Source organism: Malania oleifera, chromosome 9 (genome assembly GCF_029873635.1).
Source record: "Malania oleifera isolate guangnan ecotype guangnan chromosome 9, ASM2987363v1, whole genome shotgun sequence".
NCBI lineage: Eukaryota > Viridiplantae > Streptophyta > Magnoliopsida > Santalales > Ximeniaceae > Malania > Malania oleifera.
This window is the reverse complement of record NC_080425.1, coordinates 71,241,161-71,265,536: the sequence shown is the minus strand read 5'-3', so window position 1 is coordinate 71,265,536 and position 24,376 is coordinate 71,241,161. Positions and strand designations below refer to the sequence as shown.

The window sequence follows — 24,376 nt, the reverse complement described above, 5'->3', positions numbered from 1 at the left end:
CCATATAGGCATCCCATTTACTCTCCCAAGGTTTCTGGAAGAGGTCAGATTCAGATATGGAGGACACTGTTGTTTATCAGGAGATCGAGTCCGTAGTACAGTTGTATTCTGAATGACAGCAAAAGCAGTGGGGAGATAGCTTGAACGAGGAATCAAAAGTGGAATTACCTGCCAGAGTGTGCTTGTACACCCGGTCAAACTCCCAGGAGGAAATAAAAACTATCTGGAAGAATTGGACCCCGCAACGCCGTTTGGAATTCTCACAGTTATATGGCCATATCGGTTTCTTGTTACACATAACGGTGAATCTTTAGATGGTGAAGGCATTGGTGGACTTTTGGAATCCTCCGTACACATGTTTTACGATAGATGGAATCGACATGGTTCCTACAATTGAAGAATACTCCTCGCTACTGCATTTGATGACACAACGATCACCCTACCTCACTTATGTGCCTGATTCCAGGATTTCCTTAGTATGGGAGTTGTATAACCTTGCTGGGGTCAAGATTCAACGAACGGCAGGGGAAAGCAAAAGGATCACTTGGAAATGCTTGAAGGAGTTGTTGGAAGAAGAGAAAAATGAAGGGGTTCAGATACATTTGTTCACACTGGCCATATATGGCCTAATTATATTTCCCAAAGAACTAGGGGCCATTGATAGATTTACTATTTCTTTCGTAGCGCAAGTAAAGAATGGGGCTAATCCGGTTCCGGGTATTTTGGCAGAAACCTTTCGATCTCTTAACAAATGCAGGAGCAAGGGTCAGGAGCGACTGAAATGTTGCGTATCATTACTCTATGTTTGGTTTGCCAGTCACCTGCCAAGTAACCAAGGGGGGTACCGTAACACCTTTTCAGCTCTTCGAATCCCCTTAGCTGAGTTCGAAGAGGCTCAGCAGAATGTTCAATGGAGCAAGGCTAACTGGAATGAAAAATTACACAAACTGAGGGAGTTGGGATTAGTTTGGCAAGCGCCATGGATGAACCATTCCAACATGATGTATCGATGTGGAAACTTCCCGTGGGTCCCGTTATTAGGTCCATGGAGAGGAATAGCATACGCTCCTTTGATGGCAAGAAGGCAAGTGGGAGCGTCTCAGTTTGTGCCTATGACTCATAGATTAGCCGACTCGGACTTCGCATATGAAGTAGGAGACACTCAAGATCAAATTAGAAAGTTCATGGTGGCTTGGAAACATGTGCACCTAATAGGTCCAGGTGATGGAATTGCCACAGTCCAAGGAAATTATGAAGAATGGCGGGAAAACCGAGTAAACCCCCGACTCAAAAGAATCCCAGAAGTCATTATTGAGCATGTTAAATCACCAAGCGCGTGCATACAATTGAAGCCACAAGGGGATCCATGCCCAGTAGAAAAGGGAGATGCAAGAGCAGAAGTGGGGAATCAGCAAAAGGAGGCTCTAGTCTCTGTCTATCGCAAGGAAATCAAGCGACAGAGGATTCGGTACATACAATCAGAAGAAGAGGTCGTGGCTCTAAGGAAGGAAAGACGAAGACTTCAAGCAGCACTTGAACAGAAATCTCAAATGTTAGAAGATGCCCATACCGAAATCAAAAAGAAATCGCTCTACATACAAGAGTTGGAAAGGCAGGGGGATGAGCAGAGAAGCAAGTATAATCAAGTACTGGAAAAGATGGAGCCCGTGCATAACGAAAGTGGGCTACTGGGATGCCAATTTCGGGCTTTGCATAAAAAGACGACACACAACCAAATGCAGAGATTGGGGCTCATGAGCCATTTGCTTTTAATATTTTGGTTGGATTTGTTATTGTATGAAAGGATTCGTTAATGAACAGCAGATTTTTTATTTTTCTACCAATAATGAGATCTCTTTCAGGAACCTTGATTGAGTCCATTAGGTTGCATACATATGTTTCATATTGTGCGAAATTTACACTGTATTTACAAGACCATGTAATTTCATGCATTCATACCTTTGCCTTCCACACGATTCTAAAAATGGGAAATTTTGATTTGCAGTGCCTAGCCACAGAATTCATCTAGCAAGCAACATTGAGACTTCACGCATCAGAGAATACAGAAAGTGGCAAAAGAAATGAGTGAACAACTGGAAGTAGAGTCTTGGTATATATCAAGGACAGAAGATGATGAAATTAAAAAAATAGCAAGATCCCTGGTTGTTGACGAACAGAACCAGTTCAAATGATCGGAAATAGCTATGTTACCCTTACCTCATATCCCCAGGGTTTACCCCCGTTCTTGGACAAACGTCATCTCCAATAACCTTTTCGTCATGAGGGTTCAATGCCAAGTATGAACCCCCGTTCATTCATTCCTAAGGTACCAGCACAGGTTTCCGCATGGGGACCCTCCATAGTAGCTTTCTGATCGTGGGATGAACATCGAAACTGAACGTCGATACGACGTACTCCGAGGCCTCCTGAAGCTATTGATGGATCCAATACAATTCGGACTCTGTAATCCCAATGATTTGTGCCTGCCTCGTTCCAAGGTCACTCTCCACCGGAATTCAAGTACCCCGATTTCGAAAAATTATGGACCTAATTGTCCTTTGAACTCACCTCACCTTCGCTTATGCCAAAAATGGCTGCACTTCCATAATTAAGACTATGATGCATTGCTTTCAAAGACAAGCTTGACAGGGGCAGCCATCGTGGTCTATATTCAACAAGATCGGCGCTCGGATCCCCACATTAAAGATCGCTAATATTCTTTTATCCAGCCCCGCCATGTTATGAGAAATAGGCACCCGATCGTATGACTTGCAAGTATGCAATGAAGCCCACCGAAACATTAGATAATATGCCATAGGGTGGAGGGACTGTCTGTCCAGTCATCCTCCTGTGGAAGACAGGGAGTCTATTTTTTCCCCCCCAATATCCCTATGTGGGAATACCTTAAATATCCCTTCTTCGGCATCTCTTAGGGCAAACCCCAATGACTTTTCATGGACATTGTTTCTTTCTATCGACCGCAAAGGATTGAGACGGCCATCAAAAGTCGGAGAACTAAAATTATTAGTACAAGATTGGTCTAGGCAGAATGGACAAGCAAGAAAGAATAGAGGTTCAGGCGGTTCAAAGACACAACATAATCAAAGAAAGCATGGCTCACAGGGGCTAGGAGGAATTTTTGCTTTCCTAACCCTCCGTCAATCAGACGTTCATACAGGATGTAGACCCCCAGTTGTTCTTCCGGGACCCATTCCCACCCAACCGAATGTGTGAACTCATTATAGAGGCATCCAGAATACGAGAAGGATAGACCTATTCCAATGCCATACTCAAATTTTCCACAATTGATGGAAAGGAACTGATTTCAGTCTTCCTGGAATGTCTTAACGTTACTGCACCTTTCCCCTCCCTTCCCGCATGGGTATGACCTCCGAAGCCAAGGTGTTGCATATCACGCTAACACCTCCCGGGCACACTATTGAACGGTGTGGGCATTCAAAAATAAGGTTCAAAACACTAAGAGAAGCCGGATGGCTAGCATTTGATGATAAACAACCAGGAATTCAAGGGAACCCTCTGCCCAATCATGGGGGTAGCAATGTCGGAATGATAGAAGAAGGAACGAATGAGGTGGATTTTGAACGAATGTCTTTAGATTGGGTTCTCAATGAACTTATTGCGGCAGGTCGGATAGGGCAGGAGGTCGTTTGCCCCACTAATGCACGTTGTTTATGTCAGAGTAAAGAAGGAAGATCTGTGAAACATTGTGTAACTTTTAGAATGTTTTTGCAAAAGATGGTGGACAACAAATCTATAGAGATCGGTGGTACCCGAAAAAGCAAAGAGATTGCAGTCGTTGAGGAAAATAGGCCAGTATATCATCAGTGCACCAATCAACCATTCATACCTACCATGAACAAGGCTCTTCCTACACAGGAAGCGCCAGCTCGCTTGGTAATCTCTACTCCCAGGCCATTCCCATACAAGAGTAACCAAGCAGTATCCTGGAAATATGAATGCGAGGCGTATGTCGAAGGAAGCTCTAGCAATATAGTAGGGGTAAAAGGGATAACTCGAAGTGGTAGGGTGTATATGCCAGACTCTTCCAAAACAAATCGACAGAATACAGGGGAACCAGACAGGGCAGTGAAAAGTCCAATATCCAATGGAGAGGCCGAAGAATTCCTGAAGATAATAAAGCATAGCGAGTACAACATTGTGGACCAACTAAAGAAAATGCCGGCTCACATATCTGTTTTGTCACTTCTACTAAATTCAGAGACCCATCGGGAGGCATTACTTAAAGTCCTAAATCAAGCCTACATTCCCCAAGATATCAGTGTTGATAAATTCAATCATGTGATCGGAAGTCTGGCAGCCTCCAATTACATCACTTTTACTGATGAAGAAATTCCGCCAGAAGGCCAGGGGCACAACAAGGCGCTGCATATATCCACCAAATGTAAGGATCATATGATGTCTCGAGTCCTGATAGATAATGGATCATCCCTCAATGTTATGCCAATGACTACATTGCAAAGGTTACCCATTGACCCTTCTTATGTGACACCAAACAATTTGGTGGTGCGTGCCTTCGATGGGACACGAAGAGAGTCAGTAGGGTCGCTTGACATATCCCTATTCAGATTGGACCCGTAACCTTCAATAATCACTTTTCAAGTCATGGATATTACACCTTCATACAGTTGTCTCTTGGGAAGGCCTTGGATACATAATACTGGGGGCAGTTCCCTCCCTCTTTGCATCAGCGAGTGAAGTTTGTAGTAGGGGATAAACTGGTATGTGTTTATGGAGAAACCGATATAATGGTTACTAAACCTTCTTCCCACTCCCTATGTGGAAGCAGAGCTGAAGAAGCCCATGAAGATTCATTCCGAGCATTTGAGATCATCAACGTCATTACTATAATGGAGGGATCTTTTATCCCTCAACCTCGGATCTCTTCTTCCACGCGCATTGTGGCCGCGGAAATGATTAAAATCAAGGTTTTGCCCAGGAAAAGGTTGGGAAGTATCTCCAGGGCATCGCAATGCCATTGTTACCAGGAAGGCATGAATGAGAGATACGGCATCGGATATACTCCTACTTTAGCTGACCATAAGAGAAGGCAGAAGAGAAAAGAATAATCCGAATCGAGAGGCGCACAAGAAGAGTAAGTACCAAGTGGGGGGTAGAAGTCCGCCAATGAATCAGACCCTTTCGAAAGGGCAATCAGTCACTCTTGAGGAAGAAATGAAACAGATGAGCATATTGGCCTTAGAATCAGGGGACCACATGAATGACTCGAGTAGATGGATCTACCCATTGACAGGAGCAGAAATTCAGAAACTGGACATCTTTGATTACCCAATTCACTTCATGTAATGGCTTTGCTCATTTCGCTTTCTTTTTGTAATCCGTGACATTATTGCCTCGACACGTTTGTCTTTTTCATCAATAAAACCAGTATGCATTTCTTTCGCATTTATTGCATCAATTGGGTCATTTGTCAAAAGAATTGTTTACCTTTGTTTTAATGGCAGGGATAGGGAAAATAATCATACCAGTATTCAGGAGCCAGAAATTGATGTTAACTTTGAAAACTTAATTCCTAGAAGCCTGAAATAGAAGAGGAGACTGACTTATCACCTGAACTGCAAAGAATGTTGAAATCAGATGAAAAACCAACTTTAAACCAGTAGCGACCCCACGGTCACAATAAATTTGGGGGACTAATGAGGACCAAAAGAAGTAAAAATCGGGGCAACTGTTGGGAGGAAAAGAAAGATGCGAAATGATAAACCTTTTGAAGGAATACCAAGATGTTTTTGCATGGTCCTATCAGGACATGCCGGGTTTGGATACGGACTTAGTAACACATAAAATACCCATTTACCCAGATAGCAAACCGGTAAAACAGAAACTGAGGAGAATGCGCCCAGATATGTTGATCAAAATAAAAGAAGAGGTACAAAAGCAGTTTGAGGCTGGTTTTTTAGAAGTAGCCAAATATCCAGAGTGGATGGCCAATGTAGTTCCAATAATGAAGAAAAATGGAAAAGTGAGAGTCTGTGTTGACTATCGAGACTTGAATAAAGCTAGCCCTAAAGATAATTTCCCACTTCCACACATAGATGTGCTGGTAGACAATACCGCGGGACATGCCCTGTTTTCATTCATGGATGGGTTTTCTGGATATAATGAAATTAAGATGGCCCCAGAAGATAAAGATAAGACCACGTTCATCACCTTATGGGGGACCTTTTGCTACAAGGTTATGCCCTTTGGTTTAAAGAATGCAGGGGCAACCTATCAGAGAGCCATGGTAACGCTATTCCATGACTTGATGCATAAGGAGATAGAAGTATATGTGGACGACATGATTGTTAAGTCTCGAGATGAGTATAGCCATGTGATGAACTTAAGGAAGCTATTTAAAAGGCTACGAAAATGTCAACTGAAATTAAATCCAGAAAAATGTACATTCGGAGCTTCTTCAGGAAAATTGTTGGGATTTATCGTAAGTGAGAAAGGGATTGAAGTAGACCCAGATAAAATAAAAGCTATTCGAGAAATGCCTAGTCCCAAAACTGAAAAAGAAGTCAGGAGTTTCCTAGGCCAATTGAACTACATAGCTCGATTTATATCTCAGTTGACTGCTACTTGTGAGCCCATATTTAAGCTGCTGAAGAAGGATAACCCCGAAAAATGGAGTGAAGAATGTCAAAAAGCTTTTGATAAAATAAAAGAATATCTATTGAACCCTCCAGTTTTGGTTCCCCCTGTACTTGGAAGGCCTCTTATATTGTACTTAGTAGTATCAGAGAATTCCATGGGGTGTGTGTTAGGACAACACGATGAGTCTGGAAGAAAGGAGCGCGCCATCTATTATTTAAGCAAAAAGTTCATGGAATACGAATCTAGGTACTCTAACCTGGAGAAGACGTGTTGCGCTTTAGTGTGGGTGGTTAGTAGATTAAGGCAATACACGCTGTATTACACAACATGGCTGATTTCTAAAATGGATCCGATTAAGTATGTTTTCGAGAAACCTGCAGTAACAGGACGGATGGCTCGTTGGCAAATGCTGTTGATTGAATATGATATTACATATGTGACGAGAAAAGCCATCAAAGGGAGCATTATAGCAGAATATTTGGCTGATAGGGCCGTTAATGATTACCAATCCATGGAGTTTGACTTCCCGGATCAAGATATTGATTCAATTGATCAAGAAAAGGAAGGTAATGTTGGGTGGATGATGCTATTTGATGGGGCGACCAACGTATGGGGGCATGGAATAGGGGCTGTACTCATATCACCAGAGGGTAAATATTACCCAGTCACAGCCAAACTCACCTTTCCGTGTACCAATAATATAGCAGAGTATGAAGCGTGCGTATTGGGCTTACAGGCGGCTATTGACCGAGGCATTAAAAAATTGATTGTAAAAGGAGATTCCGCTTTGGTAATTTATCAGTTGACTGGAAAGTGGGAAACCCGGGATTCCAAATTAATACCATACCAGGAGTTCATTCAGGAAATGATGCAGGAATTCGATGCCATCAGTTTTTCGCATTTACCGAGAGAGAGCAACTTAATCCCTGATGCGCTAGCAACATTGGCGGCTTTATTTAAGGTTGAGTCCGGAATAGAGATTGAACCCATTCGAATAAGGATGCATAGGGAGCCAGCATACTGTATAATGACAGAAGAAGCTGATGGAAAGCCATGGTTTCATGATATCAAAACATACATTCAATGGAAGGAGTATCCCATAGGAGCCTCTAATGACCGAAAGACAATTCGGAGGCTAGCTATGGGATTCTTCTTAGATGGGGAGATATTGTATAAAAGGAATCATGATATGACCCTCCTACGGTGCGTGGAGTTGCAAGAGGCAAGACAAATCATACAGGAAGTACACGACGGTGTTTGTGGGACTTATGCGGGAGGACACTCGTTGGCCCGAAAAATCCTAAGGAGTGGATACTATTGGATAACCATGGAACGGGATTGTATGGAGTATGTTCGAAAGTGCCATAAGTGTCAAATCTATGGAGATCGCATACAAGTCCCACCCACTCAACTCCAGGTTTTATCTACACCTTGGCCTTTCTCAGCATGGGGCATGGATGTGATCGGATCGATAACCCCGAAGGCCAGTAATGGGCATCGATTCATTTTCGTGGCCATTGACTACTTCACAAAATGGGTAGAAGCAGCATCATACTCTAATGTCACTCAAAATATAATCAATCGTTTTATCAAGAGGGAATTAATTTGCAGGTATGGGATCCCAGAAAGTATAATATCAGACAATGCTAAAAACTTGAACAACGAGGTCATGACAAAATTATGCAGTCAGTTCAAGGTCAAGCATCATAATTCAGCCCCCTATCGACCCCAAATGAATGGAGCAGTGGAAGCAGCCAATAAGAACATCAAGAGCATCTTGGAAAAAATGACAGGGACCTATAGAGATTGGCATGAGAAGTTACCTTTCGCTTTATGGGCCTATCGGACCACTGTTCGAACATCTACAAGGGCTACCCCTTTCTCTTTGGTATATGGAATGGAGGCTGTAATTCCGATAGAAGTTGAGATTCCATCGTTACGAGTCTTAAAAGAAGCAGAGTTAACCGAAGCAGAATGGGTGCAATCTAGATATGACCAGTTGAATCTAATTGAAGAAAAAAGATTGACAGCTATAGTTCATGGGCAGTTATACCAAAGGAGAATGATGAGAGCTTTTAACAAGAAAGTGCGTATTCGACGGTTTCAAGAAGGAGATCTAGTTTTGAAAAAGATTTTACCAATTCATAATGACCCCAGAGGTAAGTGGACCCCAAATTATGAAGGGCCGTATGTGGTAAAGAAAGCATTTTCAGGAGGTGCCTTATTGTTATCAGACATGGATGGAGCCGATCTGGTGCACCCCACAAACTCAGATGCGGTAAAGAAATATTTTTCTTAGAAACCCTGTAAACTCTCAAGGAGATTCAATGAAATAACGATTTGCTTCATAAATCTAATGACTGTTCATTATTCATGTTTTGATCAAATGATAGATGGCCATCGTTGGTCGATCTACTTTCCTATAAAAAAGCCAAATAACAATTTACCATTTGATAACCAAATTGAGCCTAAATGATAAACCAGTATTTTTTCAAAAGTCAGTTTACAAAATTTGACCTGGGTATGGGCCCTTTAGGGTCTGGCAAGTCATATGAGACAACAATTGGCTACTCGAAATGATGGCAGGCCATCTTTCTGCTACCCAAAAGAAACAAAAAGAGATCCCTTGCAAGCCCTTCTTGAGCCTGGAAAATTCAATTTTTGATTAACCCGTCAAAAGATCACACCCCACACTGGGGCAATTTCAAAGGATTAGTCCCAAATGAAGTCCAAACAAAAATGACCGAATCCCTTCATGAAAGAGAAAAACAAAAGAGAGCAACAAAAGCAAATGGAAAAAGAAGAAAAAAGAAAGAAAATAAGGGACATACTACGCATGTGATCTTTGACCAAGTTACCCTTAATGAAAGTGCTGATTTTGAGCCTTATTTAACTCTTTCTTTCTTTAACCCGTACCCCTAGCCTATATTACAGTCCAAATAAAAGACCTGACCAGATTGGTATACATTGTTGTCTCTAATGATTTGTCAGACTCAATGATTGAGTCTGAACTACGTAATGACTTGATCCTGAAAAGGTACGTAGGCAGCTTGTTCAAAAGACAAGTTCGGTCAAAGCCAAAACAAAGTGCCTCAACTTAAACTGGGGCAGAGAATGTCATTATGGGTTGGGATTTTTGAGCCATAGTTTCCCTCTTCTTCAGAAAACCTATATCCCCAAGCCTACGTTTCGTCCCGAGTCTTAAAGACCATCTTGAGATCAAAACATGAACTGAACCTGAGGCAATAGTTTAACTTGAGAATTATAGGGGTTCGCAACAGAATAAGGCGAAAAGAGGGAGAAATGTTTGGGGTCATCAACGAAAAAGAAAAAATCAGTCAAAGGGGAATTAAGCTTGACAACTTAACATTCATGTGCTTCGACTTTTTGAATACTAGTATAAAGTTTTTCCTTTGAACTGACATTTAAGTCTGGTAAACTAGTCATCCTGCATATATGATCTTTTGATATAGCAAAGGGATGTTACAATTACATGGTTGGATATTTCTAAAAAAAAAAAAAAAAAAAAACCTTTTTCATAGTCTCAAGAATAGGGTAATCAAAAGAGTTCGCTAGTATGCTTCCTGTTTCAGGCATGATCAGCAAATATGACTTAGAGCTTTGGAAATGTGGTATACAACCGATGAATAAGGCAGAATCTGAGGAAGTTGTGGCCTTCATATGAAACTGAGAGCTTTTACTAACGCATTTGCAATGAGGCAATTGTCGTGTCAAAACTTGTCTCCCTATCCAATTGCATTAAGCACAGGGTCAATATTGGTTATAGATCCATTCAACTGAGGCAGATTTTTTTTAGTGAGTTTCCTTTTAACCAAGTCAATCGTCCCCATGATTGAGTGAATTAAGAAAATTGAGCCAAGATCAATTACAGATATGGCAAGTATCAAAAGCATGGCCAAGATGAAAGATGAGGTTATTGATCATAGACGCACCAAGGGAAAAGATTCAGGCATTTCCTTTATTCATTACCATGCATTTCATGCATTACAACATATAGCAACATATCCCCATGTTCTGGCATCACAGTAGACAACATACATGCACTACTGCATTCTAGTCATACCCCTCTTGTAATGCATCTCTTTCGATCACTATCCAAACAACCTTTGTCTCACTAGTATTTGAGTCACCTCTCCGTGAACTATAGCTCGGGTTCCTACACACGGTGCAAGTCACCCTTCCGTGAATTATAGCTCGGGTTCCTACACCCGGTGCAAGTCACCCTTCCGTGAACTATAGCTCGGGTTCCTATACCCGGTGCAAGTCACCCTTCCGTGAACTATAGCTCGGGTTCCTACACCCGGTGCAAGTCACCCTTCCGTGAACTATAGCTCGGGTTCCTACACCCGGTGCAAGTCACCCTTCCGTGAACTATAGCTCGGGTTCCTACACCCGGTGCAAGTCACCCTTCCGTGAACTATAGCTCGGGTTCCTACACCCGGTGCAAGTCATCCTTCTGTGAACTATAGCTCGGGTTCCTACACCCGGTGCAAGTCACCCTTCTGTGAACTATAGCTCGGGTTCCTACACCCGGGGCAAGTCACCCTTCCGTGAACTATAGCTCAGGTTCCTACACCCGGTGCAAGTCACCCTTCTGTGAACTATAGCTCGGGTTCCTACACCCGGTGCAAGTCACCCCTCCGTGAACTATAGCTCGGGTTCCTACACCCGATGCAAGTCACCTTCCGTGCACTATAGCTCGAGTTCCTACACCCGGTGCAAGTCACCCTTTTGTGAACCATAGCTCGGGTTCCTACACTCGACGCAAGTCATTCTCATGTGCTCTCAATTATACACGCAAATCGGGCCCGGTCCAAAATCAGTGTCTTTTATCTTTGCAGGCTTGTTGCTACAAATAACGTAGGAGAATTCCTACTTTTTGCTTTGAAGCGACGAAGCCTACAAAGAGGGGCAGTTGTAGACACCCTATTTTTACCCAGGCCCAATATATGTATTACTATTATTATTGTTATTATTATTATTATTATTATTATTATTATTATTATTATTATTATTATTATTTTATTTATTCTTATTATTGTTATTATTATTTTTCATTAGTATTACTATTATTACTTATTTTTACTTCTATTTTATTATTATTATTTTATTATTTTCATTATTATTTTTAATTTTTATAATCATCATTATTAGTATTTTTATTTACTATTATTACTATTATTTTATTACTATCATTATTATTATTATTATTTTTCATTAGTATTATTATTATTACTTTTATTTTTATTTATATTTATTATTATTATTATTATTATTTATTATTTGACATTATTTTTAATATTGGTATTTTCACCTTTATTATCACTATTTATTTATTTTTGTTATTTCTATTATTATTATTATTATTTTATTATTATCATTATTATTATTATTATTATTATTATTATTATTATTATTATTATTATTGTCATTAATATTTTTTATTTCTATTATTACCATTATGATTATTATTATTATTATTATTAGTATCATTATTATTACTTTTATTTTTATTTCTATTGTTTATTATTATTATTATTATTTATTTATTTATCTTTGTTGTTACTATTATCATTATTATTATTTTAATATATATATATTATCATTATTATTATTATTATTACCATACTAATAATTATTCTCATATATATTGTTTCCAAAAAGAAAAAATACCATAAAACCAAAAAGGAAAAGGGATGGGTTTAGGGTTTCTAAATTTTTATATAAGGGCCCTTTTCCTTTCTTCTCTTGGGGGGATCCAGCGCTGCACAGCCACAGCCGGAGAAATAAAAAAGAAAAATCCCTGTTTCTTCTTCTTCTGCTTCCCGACCTCCAGAGCTCCAGCCCAACCTGCCCTCTCTCTTGTTCACCAACTTCCCTGCCGGAGCACTAGCAGCTGGCAACCACAGCTCTCGACCTCCTCCACACCAGCAGGCCACGCAGCCGAACTCCGGCCCTCCATCATCACAGCCGCTGCCATTGCAGACTCTGCCCCCGAATATCTACTTTGCCGTTGTTCCCACGCCACTCACTACCGTTGTCATCACAGCCTCCGCCCCTGGCCGTCTGCTTCAAGCCCAGCGCCTCCAGCAACCTGGCTCCCTGCCAGCCCCCAGCAGTAGCTATCCGGGGCCAGCACAACTCCGGCAACTCACCATCTCAACCCCGGTCACTTTGGGTTCCTGCAACTGCAGACCCTCTCTCCCATTGCTCACGGCAACCTCACACCTCTCGCCGGCTGCTCCTCTTAATCTCGCCAACAACCCAAACAGCAGCGGGAGTCAGCCACGGCCATCATCATCGTGCCGGACGAACCCAATCGCCGTCAGCATCTCCCACCGTACCCCCCTCTGGTGAGTTCCCTGGGCTCACATGCACACACGACTTGCCAGAGGCCTCCTGGAGAGCGCCTCTGCATGCTAACCCCATACACACGCACACACAAAGATATATATATTTATATGTATAGACTGATTTGTTTTGTTTTCAATATATAAGGTTTAGGTTTTATGTTATTTTATTTTTCTGTATGTATTGTTGTCTATCATTACTTTGTTAAGTTTTTTATCTATTCACTTATTTATATTGTTAATATACTTGCTAGATAATTAGAGAGGAGTTTTAATGTATTTTATATTCATGTTTAAGTTATTGTATATATATATTTAGATTTATTATTGTTTGTTATCATGATTCAAGGCTATTATTTTGTATACATGCAGTGGCTTGGTTTACTATTTGCATTATGTTATATTGATATGTAATATTATATTGTATGTGTTTCCTTTATTTATTAGGTACCTATTTTATCATCGATATATGTTTGTTATTGTCTTATGGTATTAATTTTTGTAGGTTTATCATCTGGGTGTTTTTGCAGGTGGTGTATTTAAGGGTTTTATTTACGTGTAAATTTATTGTACATATTAAATAATATTATTATTGTTGGATTGTTATTATCGTTATTATTATTATTATTCTTTTATTATGTGTTAGTTTTGTATTATTATTAAAGTGTTTATATAACTATTGTAATAAAGCTTTTATTATTATTGTGTATTGACATTGTTGGCATATTTATTGTATTATATATTTTTTGCATATTTATGTGGTTCTTATTAGTGCCTTATATATTTGTATTCATGTTATTGTTGATTGCATATTTTAATTGTATACTTAATTTGCATGCACACTTATTATTGTTATTGCCATATATGTTTATTTGCATATTTATATTATTATTGAATGTACATTTTATTGTATAGCTAGCATATTTCTACTATCATTAGTGTGATTGCCTCATATAGTTACTTGTATATTCATTACGCATTCTCTTGTGTATTTGATTACACATGTATTTTCATATTTCCACGTTAAGTTTTGGTATGTTTCCTAATTAGCACATGTTTCCATATCGTACCCATGTATATTGGCATAATAGATTATAATTTGAATTGTTGCCAAAAATTCGTCTTATTTGTTTTTATGTTGTTTATATTTAATTTCTAGGGTTTGAATTATTGTCACGTTTCCTTTATTGTTAATACTAGGGTGTTGTTAGTATTATGTCAAAGTTTTGATTATTTATAGTTAGGATTTATGCATGTATTTGTTAAGATATATTATTATCATATTGTATAGTTTACATTTTAATTGTAGGGTTGATTTGTTTCTTTATTATTTCCATATTGTATATATATTTATATATATTGTTATATTATTATATTATTGTCGTGTTATTATTGTTGTAGCAAATATTCCTATAGTGTGTATTGTTATATTGTTGTATGGTATATATATGAGTATAATGTTATATTAAGTATATTGTTATATTTAGTACTCTTAGATCACACGTTCATATTAAGAATATTGGCATATTTTAGTATTATATCAAGTTTAGTAGTTTATTCTATATTATTATTATTATTATTATTATTATTATTATTATTATTATTATTATTATTATTATTATTATGTTTTGTATTATTTATTAGTGTATTTCTTCTTAGTATTCTAATATATATATGGTATCGTTTTATTAACTTTAGTATCTTTATATAATTAGTATATGGTGTTTTATTGATAATTATATGTAGTTTAATTTCTTAGTGTATTATTTCATTAATATATATTAAAAAAAAAAACCCCCCATACTAGTATTTCCCTATAAAAATTTTATATATCATTTCAAAATGTTGGGAGTGTATTTTCTTAATTATTATCCCTATGATTTTATTGCGGGGTATGAGTCTTCGGGCTTTACATACCTTAAGCTCTGAGGGAATATATGTATATATTATATTATATTTATTTATTTCTTTATTTTTCACGTGTAATTATAAATTCATAAAAATGAGTAATTTAAAGAATTTTTAGATTAACTTACGGATAATTTTAAATTAATTAGGTACCGTTCGTAAGAACGGGCGCGTAGGGGGTGCTAGTACCTTCCCCTCGCGTAACCGAACTCCCGAACCCAATTCTGGTAATGTAGACCGATTCTACCCCTAACGGGGTAGTAATCATGTGTTCTAACCGCACTAAAGGTTAGTGGTGACTCCGATATTCCATGTTTTTCCATGAAAATATTAAAATGATTTTAATTTTGCCGCCCGGGTCACACGCGCTCCCGGGACGCCGCGACAGATGGAATATCTAGAAAATCAACTGCAAGCAGGTTTTTCTGAGGACTTCAAAGCTGATTACTTGACTACTAAGTTGGAAATCCAGGTGTAGGAGAATAGGGAAGCATCTCGCCTAGGACAAATTGCGGAAAAAAAAAAAATGGTTGATTGAGGGGGATCAAAACTCTAAATTCTTCCATTTAGTTATCAATCAGAAGCGAAATAAGAGTCGTATAGACCGTATGATTTTGAACGACGGGAGGATATTGGAGGGTGCGAAAGTAATTCATAATGAAGCATATATTTTTTTCTAGAATTTTCTTTCAGAGTCTTCAGCAGTTGAACCATGTGATCTCTCCGAGTTAATTCAAAGGCAAATTTCAAATGTTGATAATAATTTCCTCTGTGCCGAACCGATAGAAGAAGAAGTTAAAAGAGCGGTGTTCTCTATTCCCAAAGAAAGCAGTCTGGGTCTGGATGGATTTAGCTCTGAATTTTATAAATCTTGTTGGGACATTATAAAAAAAGATCTCTTGGATGCAGCAATGGATTTTTTTTAGGGCACTTCTCTTTCCAAGTTTTTTTCCTCTTTTTTTATTGTTTTAATTCCAAAGGTGGATAATCCTTCTAGCTTTGATAAATTCCGACCTATTAGTTTATGCTCTGTGGCTTATAAAATTTTTTCCAAGATTATTGTTTTTTGACTAACTAAGGTTGTTGACAAGTTGGTCTCGCATGAATAAAGCGCTTTTATTCCTGGGCGTAGTATTTTTGAAAATATTACACTTGCTCAAGAAATGGTTCAGTCTTTGTACAAAAAAATAGTTGGCGGCAATGTGATGGTAAAACTCGATATTGCTAAGGCTTATGACAGAGTAAATTGGAATTTTCTTCTAGAGGTTCTTAAGGCTTTTGGTTTCTTTAAGAGGTTTTGCAAGCTCATAAAAAATTATGTGGAGTCCCTATGGTTTTCTGTTTTGATGAATGAAACCTTTAAAGGGTTTTTTCCAATATACGAGAGGTTTGTGGCCAAGGGATCCACTCTCTCCTTATTTATTCATCATAATGGATGAGGTTTTGACAAGGTTACTTAGGAAAAACTATGAGACTAGTCGGATTGGTCAATTTTATCATCCGATTGGGGCCCCATTGGTTTCACATTTGTTATATGCGGATGATATTCTTATTTTTACAAATGGTGGGAAGAGGTCTATTAGAAATTTAGTTTACGCTCTTCAAATGTATGAGAAGTGGTCAAGTAAAAAAATTAGTAAGACAAAGTTAGCATTATTCCTTTCGAAATACATCAATCCTGCTCCGAAGTGTGGTTTATTAAGAATCACGGGTTTCATGGAAGGTAAATTCCTAGTTGCATATTTGGGTGCGCCTTTGGTGTCTGGAAAATTGTCGTCCAGGACACTAGAGCCACTTGTGGAGAAGATTAGAAGGAAAATTGCATGGTGGAAATCTAAGTTTCTCCCACAAGGTGGAAAATTGATTTTATTAAGATATGTGTTGTCTAGCATGCTTATTCATTTGATGTTTGTTATTAAGGTTTCGCAGGTCACATATTCCAGAATTAACTCTCTTCTTTCTAATTTTTTATGAGAAGAGGTGAAAGATAAAAGAAAGATTCAATGGCGCTCTTGGGGGAAAATTTGTAAACCTACCTCAAAAGGTGGTCTAGGTCTGAGAGATCTTAAGGAAGTTCAGAAATCTCTCCTCATGAAATTTGCCTTCAGATTGCTCACCTCTAACAATCTATGGGCAGGTTTTTTCATGGCTAAATATTACAGAAATGATCATTTATTAATAAGGAATGGGAGACCAAATGACTCTCGGTTCTTGAAATCAATTATAACCACCATTTTAGAAGTTATGATTGTCACAGCGTCCCGGGAGCGCGTGTGCCCCGTGCGGCGAAATTAAAATCATTTTAATATTTCAAGGAAAACATGGAATTTTGAAGTCGCCACTAACCTTTAGTGCGGTTAGAACACATGATTACTACCCCGTTAGGGGTAGAATCGGTCTACATTACCAGAGTTGGGGCCGGGAGTTCGGTTACGCGAGGGGAAGGTACGAGCACCCCCTACGCGCCCGTTCTTACGAACGGTACCTAATTAATTTGAAATTATCCCTAAGTTAATCTAATAATTATTTAAATTACTCCTTTTTATGAATTTATAAATACATGTAAAAAATAAATAAATAAATAAATAAATAAATAAATATATACATGTATATATTCCCTCAGAGCTTAGGGTACGTGATGCCCGAAGGCTCATACCCCCGCAATAAAATCATAGGGATAATATATACACGAAAATAAATAATACTGTAAAATAATGAAAGTAAATGTCATAATACATAATACAAAATATTAATATACCCAAGGAACAAAAATACTAACAATATTTAACACTAGTAATAATCAGAAGCGATGACAATACTGACAATAATACAAACATATTACTATAATAATAATCCTATACTAATAATATCATATTAATATTACGACGCTACACTATAATAGTAGTATATATAATAATACCTTAGTAATATACATAGTAAATATAATAGTAATAATAATGAATAAATAACAATAGTAAATAATAAATATGACAATAATAGTAAGTAATACATGATAAAGGATAATAATAAATAATGATAGGAATAATAACAATATTTATGGAAATAATAATATACATATTTTATTTACTTTAATATTGACATCCCATTAAAGATACAATACACGCGTATATAAGCAATCAATTAATAAAACAAATCAAATTAAAGGGAAGCGAACAATGAATTTATGGAAACCTATTCAAGCTATCACTAATATACAAAAATCAGTTTAGTAACTTCTAGACTTATAGTAATAAATCAAATCAAATTCGATATACAAGCTCAAACAGTTAATATGGTAATAATACAATATTACATGGTAGACCATTATATTACATACAATACAAAATAATGAATTAGAACATATACATGATAATAAAAACAATATCATAAACCCTAAGGTACCTAAATCATATATGCATAACAACCTTATAACCTAATAAACCATAATAATAAAACTAATTTGAAATAACATATCACCATATTGCCTAAATGTATACATTACAAAAATACCAATAAACAATAATATTACAACATACCCTAAAGGGCTATGACTTAAATAACATAAATTCAACAATAATATTTAAACATCAAGCAAATATCTAATATGAACAAAAATCCTACAAACAAGAAAAATAAATCGATTAGTATTTAATATACATAAATAAAAATAATTAAAATTTAAATATGAACAAAAAAAAAAAATCTTGCACCTAAGAAAAATAAATCGATTAATATTCACCATTATAAAAATTTAAACACGAATATTAAACACTAAAGCTAATATTACTATATTACAAATCCTACGACAATAATATTAAGTATTATATACAATAGTTTAAACACCTTAAAACACTTCTCGGATTATTTAACAAGTATACTAGTAAAGAGTAAAATAAAAAAAAAAAAAAAATTAATCCAATAATAATAAGTAAAAGCCAGTGTGTGTGTTGTGCGTGCACGGTGACATGTGTGCCTGTATGTACACAGGCGTGGGGGCTCAGGGGACTTTACCAGAAAACGGTGATGGTGTCGTGCGTGACCTTAAAAGCAAGAGCGATGGCGGCTCGTCGTGAACACTGCTCGTAGTTATGGTACAGGGAGCGGCGACTATGGCTGCGTGTAAGCTCCTCGTCGGAGCGTCTCCGGCAAGGGGTGTTGGCAACGGTGGAGACGATGGTGACGATGCTGGGGTTGCCGGGGGTTTACAATGAATAGGAGTGTTGGCTTTCTGGAACTGGTGTGGTACAGGGGAACTCGCTGGTGGTCCGCGGAAGCGCTGCTGCACTGGTGGCCGAGGTAGAGATGGCCGGTGTGGTCTGCGTGCTCACGGTGACCTCGGGTTGCTGGGCGTGGAGATAGGGTGGTGGCCGGATGCGCAAGCTGAGAAGGATGAAGGATGAACGCCGGAGAGGACGAATCAGATGGCGTGTTCGGCAGAGCTGGAGATTGATGGCTGCAGAGGGTAGTCTGGCCTGGTGGTTGCTAGGTCGGGTGGTTGCCGGAGAGCTGCTGGGTGCAGCGGTGAGGCTGAAGAACAGAGGGATAAGAGAGGCTAGGGTGCCGGGTTTGATGCGTGGCTAGGGTTGTGAGAGGGGAGAGTGACCGAGAGAGAGAGAGAGAGCAGAATAGTTGTGCTGTGCGCTGTCTTGTGCAGCGCCTCCTCCTTCTTATAAAAATAATTTTGAAAAAAACCCTAAAAACATTTCTTTTTTTGGTTTATGGTATTTTTCTTTTTTCTTGAAAATAATATATACTACTATTATAGAAATAAGGAAATAATAATAATAATAATAATAATAATAATAATAATAATAATAACAAAGATAAATAAATAAATAAAATAATAATAATAATAGTAATAAATAAAGGTAAAAATACTAATAATAATAATAATTAAAAATAATGTCAATAATAATGAAAATAATAAATAATAATAATAATAATAATAAACAATATAAATAGAAATAAAAATAAAAGTAATAATAATAATACTAATGAAAAATAATAATAATAATAAAGAAAATAATAATAATAATAATAATAAGATTAGTGAAAATTAATAATAATAATAATAATAATAATAATAATAATAAGAATAAATAAATTAATAATAATAATAATAATAATAATAATAATAATAATAATAATAATAAAATAACAACAATAATAATAGTAATACATATATTGGGCCTGGGTAAAAATGGGGTGTCTACAATGATAATGTTAAAATTTTGGTGAGAGGTGGGAACTCTTCTTTTTGGTTCGACAGGTGGCTATCATCCGGCCCGTTATCTGTGAGTGAAATTGGGATAGCTTCCCAAGAAGGGGGGGGGGTGAATTGGCTTTTTTAAAATTATTTTAAGTTTAATTCTTTGTTGTATATTAATAATCACAAAAAGTGAATACAAAAACAATTCAACCACAACCAATTAACAAGATAATCAAAATTTTTTTCTTTGCAACAATAGCCCTGTAATAAATTATAAAGCACACTGAATTTATGTAAGCCCTGTGTTTATTCCAAACTCACAATTCTTCTTTGTGTTTAGATTTTAAACAAACTTTCAAATTTATAAGTTTAGGATGATCAACCAACGTAGTCCCTTTCGGTTTCCGCAATCAATGCTGATCAAGCCAAAACAAATTATCCTCCGGTCTATTTAACAACCATACACTCAAAATTAACAATTTAAAGCATACACGTTGGTTGTGAGTATTGCTAAAAAAAATGAAGAGTAAGGAAGAGAAGAGAGACACAAGGTTTTACGAGGCTCGGCTTATACCCAGCCTACATCCTCGCCTTTGGAAAACCACCAAAGGACTCACTAGTTTAGTAATGTTGACAGGTGGAACAATACCGATTACAATCACTTCTTCTGTTAGGCTAAAACCTACCTCTCCAAACGAAATTCCCTCATTTGGTCCAACGATTCTACAACCCTGAATCGTCTATAAATAAGAACCAAGATAGAGAAGAGTTTGTGTACAAGAAAACACGCTCACAGTAGAGTAGGTTAGTACAACATTTAGCACAATAATACTTCAAAGTAATTCAAATATAAAAGAATTTGAAGCTCAATACTCAATTTAAATCACCAAATATCTTCCAAGTATTGAAAGATTTAGACTTTGAAGACTTTACTTCGAAGTTTGTATCAGCAATAACTCAGTAGTTAAAGATGGATGAGCACAAGAGAATTTGAAAGCTTTTTTAAAGAGCTTTGATTGCTGAAAATTTCTTGGTATAAAAATCTTTGAAGTTTGGGGCTATTTATAAATGTTTAAAAGTAATTCCTTACCTCCAAAGTTTCCTTGAAGTAGGTTCCAAGTTTTTCAAAATAATAGTGTCCAAAAAATCCATTTAAAAAATCTTCTCGTTGAGAGTTTTTAAGCCAACGTTCGAGTGGCAGTCGCCTGTCATAGAATAAACTCACAACAAAGAACACTAGAAGTCACCTGCCAAAACCAAGGCAAGCGCCTGGCTATGTTCAGGCAGTCGCCTAGCATGTTACTGTCTCTTTGAAAAATTCTTCATTTAATTTCGCAGTCGCCTGCCACAAGAGGACATTGGCCTGGCCCTTCTAGTTTTTCTTAAAAATTTATTTTTGAGTTTTTATTTTTTATTTTTTGAGAGCTTCAATTTAGTTTATACTTGAAATTAACTTGAAGTACTTACATACAAACATTCTTAAAACTTTATTCCATTGATCTTCAAGTAAGTCCTTGTTCTTCCATCATCTTTGAGTTTCTAATTTTTTCTTTGAGCTTCCATCAAATTATCTTTAATCCTCACGCTCTTCAAGACCTTTCTTGATTCATAAACTTTATCATCCTTTTGAGTTTTGTCAGTAGCTTTAAGTTTTGCTTTTTTCCTTAAAAACTTTCACTCAAACCACATTAAACACATCATGATTTGTTATCATCAAAATAAGAATTGTAAGCCTTGTTAGGCCAACAATCTCCTCTTTTATGATGATGACAAATCGAGAGCAAAAATAATAAGAGATAATACTCATTGCTCCCCCTTTCAACAAGCATGATATATTCATAGTCATAGTCACATAAGTAGTGAATTTATGGTACTTGCAAAATGATCCATACAATGTGGTACTTGCAAAATGATTCATACAAGATGCATACAAGATAATACAATCCATACATATTCATAGTTTTACAAACCATAGAGCATATTAGCATTCATTTTTGCACTCCCTTCTCTCAAACATCTCCCCCTTTGGACATCAATCAAAAAGGAGAAAAGAGTAATACAAAAAAAATAGAGAAGTGTTGCAATACATATTATCCGGTAAAGCATTAATACATAAAAGTTTCTAAATTGCTTATAAATGAAACACATCAATCAGAGGCTTCTATAGATATGCTTTCTTCTTCTTCTTCCTCTTGTACCAGATTCATCATCACTTGATGGAGCAGAGTTGATATCCATCGGAGATTTGCCTTTAGAAGAGCTAGCCAAATGTTGTTCAATCTTGTCAACTCGCTAAACAAGGCTTGAACAATGAGTTTCCACAGTAGAAACCTTCTCCCTTAGTGTACCAAGTCTAGATTGCATTCCATCACTGAAGGTCATATAGTGATTAAAAAATGTAACAGACCAAGACGGAGTTTCTAGATCAAGTTGAACTGAAGATGTTGGTATGGAAGGCTGAGGTGGTGGTGCAGATGATACGTGATGATGTCCCTTATGAAACCACCATTGAGGAGAGTTCTTATATCCCATACGCTTAAGAATAGTATCAAAAAAGATACCGTAATGGGTTTTGCTAGTGAAGTTAAATGATGGTGTAAGAACATTGAAATGGGCAAATACCATATTTAACATCCCAGCATATGGTAGAATGACACGAGGGGCATCAACTTTCATAATAATCCACTTGATAAGTAAACTTGGAAGATCCAACTTTTTCCCTTTAAGAATACACCACATTACAAAACAATCTAAGAATGAAATATGGTCATGATAAGCAGAACGTGGTAGGATATTGTATGTAATAAGTTTGTGTAGGATTAGAGCTTGTAGATTGAGCTGTTTGTAAAGAGGTGGATGCCCAAAGTTGACAGGTGTATCAGTTATGACTAGGGGTAAAAATTCCTCTAAAGTGAATCCTTGGGACATTATTCATTTTTTTTTAATAATGTGGACCTAAAAATCTCCTAGCTTGACTCGAAGAATTTTTCCCAAAGATATAGAAGTAAGATGAATATTTTGCCCTAGAAGATTTGTCTTGATCCCATTTTCATCCCTTTCTATATTTGCATAGAAAATCCGAACCACTTTGGGATAGTATCCTTTTGCTTGATAAGTAATAAACCGATCCCACCCAATTTCCTTGAAAAGTTTCATAATTTCAGTAAAATATTAATTGAAGAATGTAACATCAAGAACTTTACCTAGAATGGGTTTGGCCGAAGCAATTTGATTCCTATAGAGTTGCTTAGCATGTGGAGTTACTAACCATTCCTCTAGTTCGTCATTGTTGATCCTTGTCGAAGAAGAAGAACCCTTGTTACCTGTTGATTTTATCCGTGGCATGTTTGTATGGAATAGGAAAGCTGATAAACCCTAGGTTATACTCGCGATTTGGTGTGGAGAGTAGGTTTGATGCTCAGTTTTAGACTGATTTGGAAGAAGATTTTGTGTGGAAAAGAATAGGAAAGAAGAATTTTAGAGAGAGAGAAGAAGAAGCAGTCGCCTGAAGGAAGTTAAAATGACATAAAACAAGGTCTTAAACCCTACCCACCGCGACGCAGTCGCCTACTAGGATAAGGCAAGCGCCTATCAATGAAGAATTTGAAAAGTCAGTAGTCTGACAGTCGCCTGGCACCTTGGTGGCAGTCGCCTACCAAGCAAAAAAAAATTAGTTTAGTTCTCAAATATACATCATACCTAATTCTCTTCTAATGAATGTGAATCGCTCTTCAAATAGAGGTTTTGTGAATATATATGCTAATTGGTTATTTGTATTTACAAATTATAGCATTATGTCTTCGTTTTGCACGTGATCTCTCAAGAAGTGATGTCTTATGTCAATATGTTTTGTTTTTGAGTGAGATACTGGATTTTTTGAAATATTTATGACACTTGTGTTGTCACATTTTATTGGAATAGTTTGATATTGAATTTTAAAATCTTTTAGTTGTTGTTTTATACACAATGTTAGGGCACAACAACTACCTGTAGCTATGTATTCTGTTTTTGTTGTGGATAGAGTTACAGAGTTTTGTTTCTTTAAAGACCATGAGACTAAAGAGTGTCCTAGAAAATGACATGTCCCGCTTGTGTTTTTTTCTATATATCTTACATCCAGCAAAGTCTGCATCGGAATAGCTTATCATTTCAAATTTAGTTTCCTTTGGATACCATAAACCTAGTTCAAGTGTGCCTAGTAGATATTTAAGGATTCTTTTAACCACTGTTTGATGTGATTCCTTAGAAG

The 24,376-nt window shown here is 37.0% G+C and overlaps 2 protein-coding genes across 2 annotated transcripts; both read left to right on the top strand.

Annotated features, from left to right (window-relative positions):
- Positions 1-314: 314 nt before the first annotated feature.
- Positions 315-1,814, top strand: LOC131163501 (uncharacterized). The gene has a single exon (XM_058120095.1). The coding sequence runs from the start codon at positions 315-317 to the stop codon at positions 1,812-1,814; it is 1,500 nt and encodes a 499-aa protein (XP_057976078.1).
- A 5,168-nt stretch (positions 1,815-6,982) lies between these two features.
- Positions 6,983-13,017, top strand: LOC131163500 (uncharacterized). The gene is made up of 3 exons (XM_058120094.1): positions 6,983-7,842; positions 8,251-8,617; positions 12,505-13,017. Exons 1-3 carry the CDS (start codon positions 6,983-6,985, stop codon positions 13,015-13,017), a joined length of 1,740 nt encoding a protein of 579 aa, XP_057976077.1.
- The last annotated feature ends 11,359 nt before the right edge of the window (positions 13,018-24,376 follow it).

Excerpts from the sequence above, each read along its gene's own strand:
- LOC131163500 (XM_058120094.1), top strand. The coding sequence starts at position 6,983 with ATGGATCCGATTAAGTATGTTTTCGAGAAACCTGCAGTAACAGGACGG. Across the intron at positions 7,843-8,250 it reads CATGATATGACCCTCCTACG|GTATGGGATCCCAGAAAGTA; the intron begins GTGCGTGGAGTT and ends ATTAATTTGCAG. Across the intron at positions 8,618-12,504 it reads AGTTAACCGAAGCAGAATGG|CCCAACCTGCCCTCTCTCTT; the intron begins GTGCAATCTAGA and ends CCAGAGCTCCAG.
- LOC131163501 (XM_058120095.1), top strand. The coding sequence starts at position 315 with ATGGTGAAGGCATTGGTGGACTTTTGGAATCCTCCGTACACATGTTTT.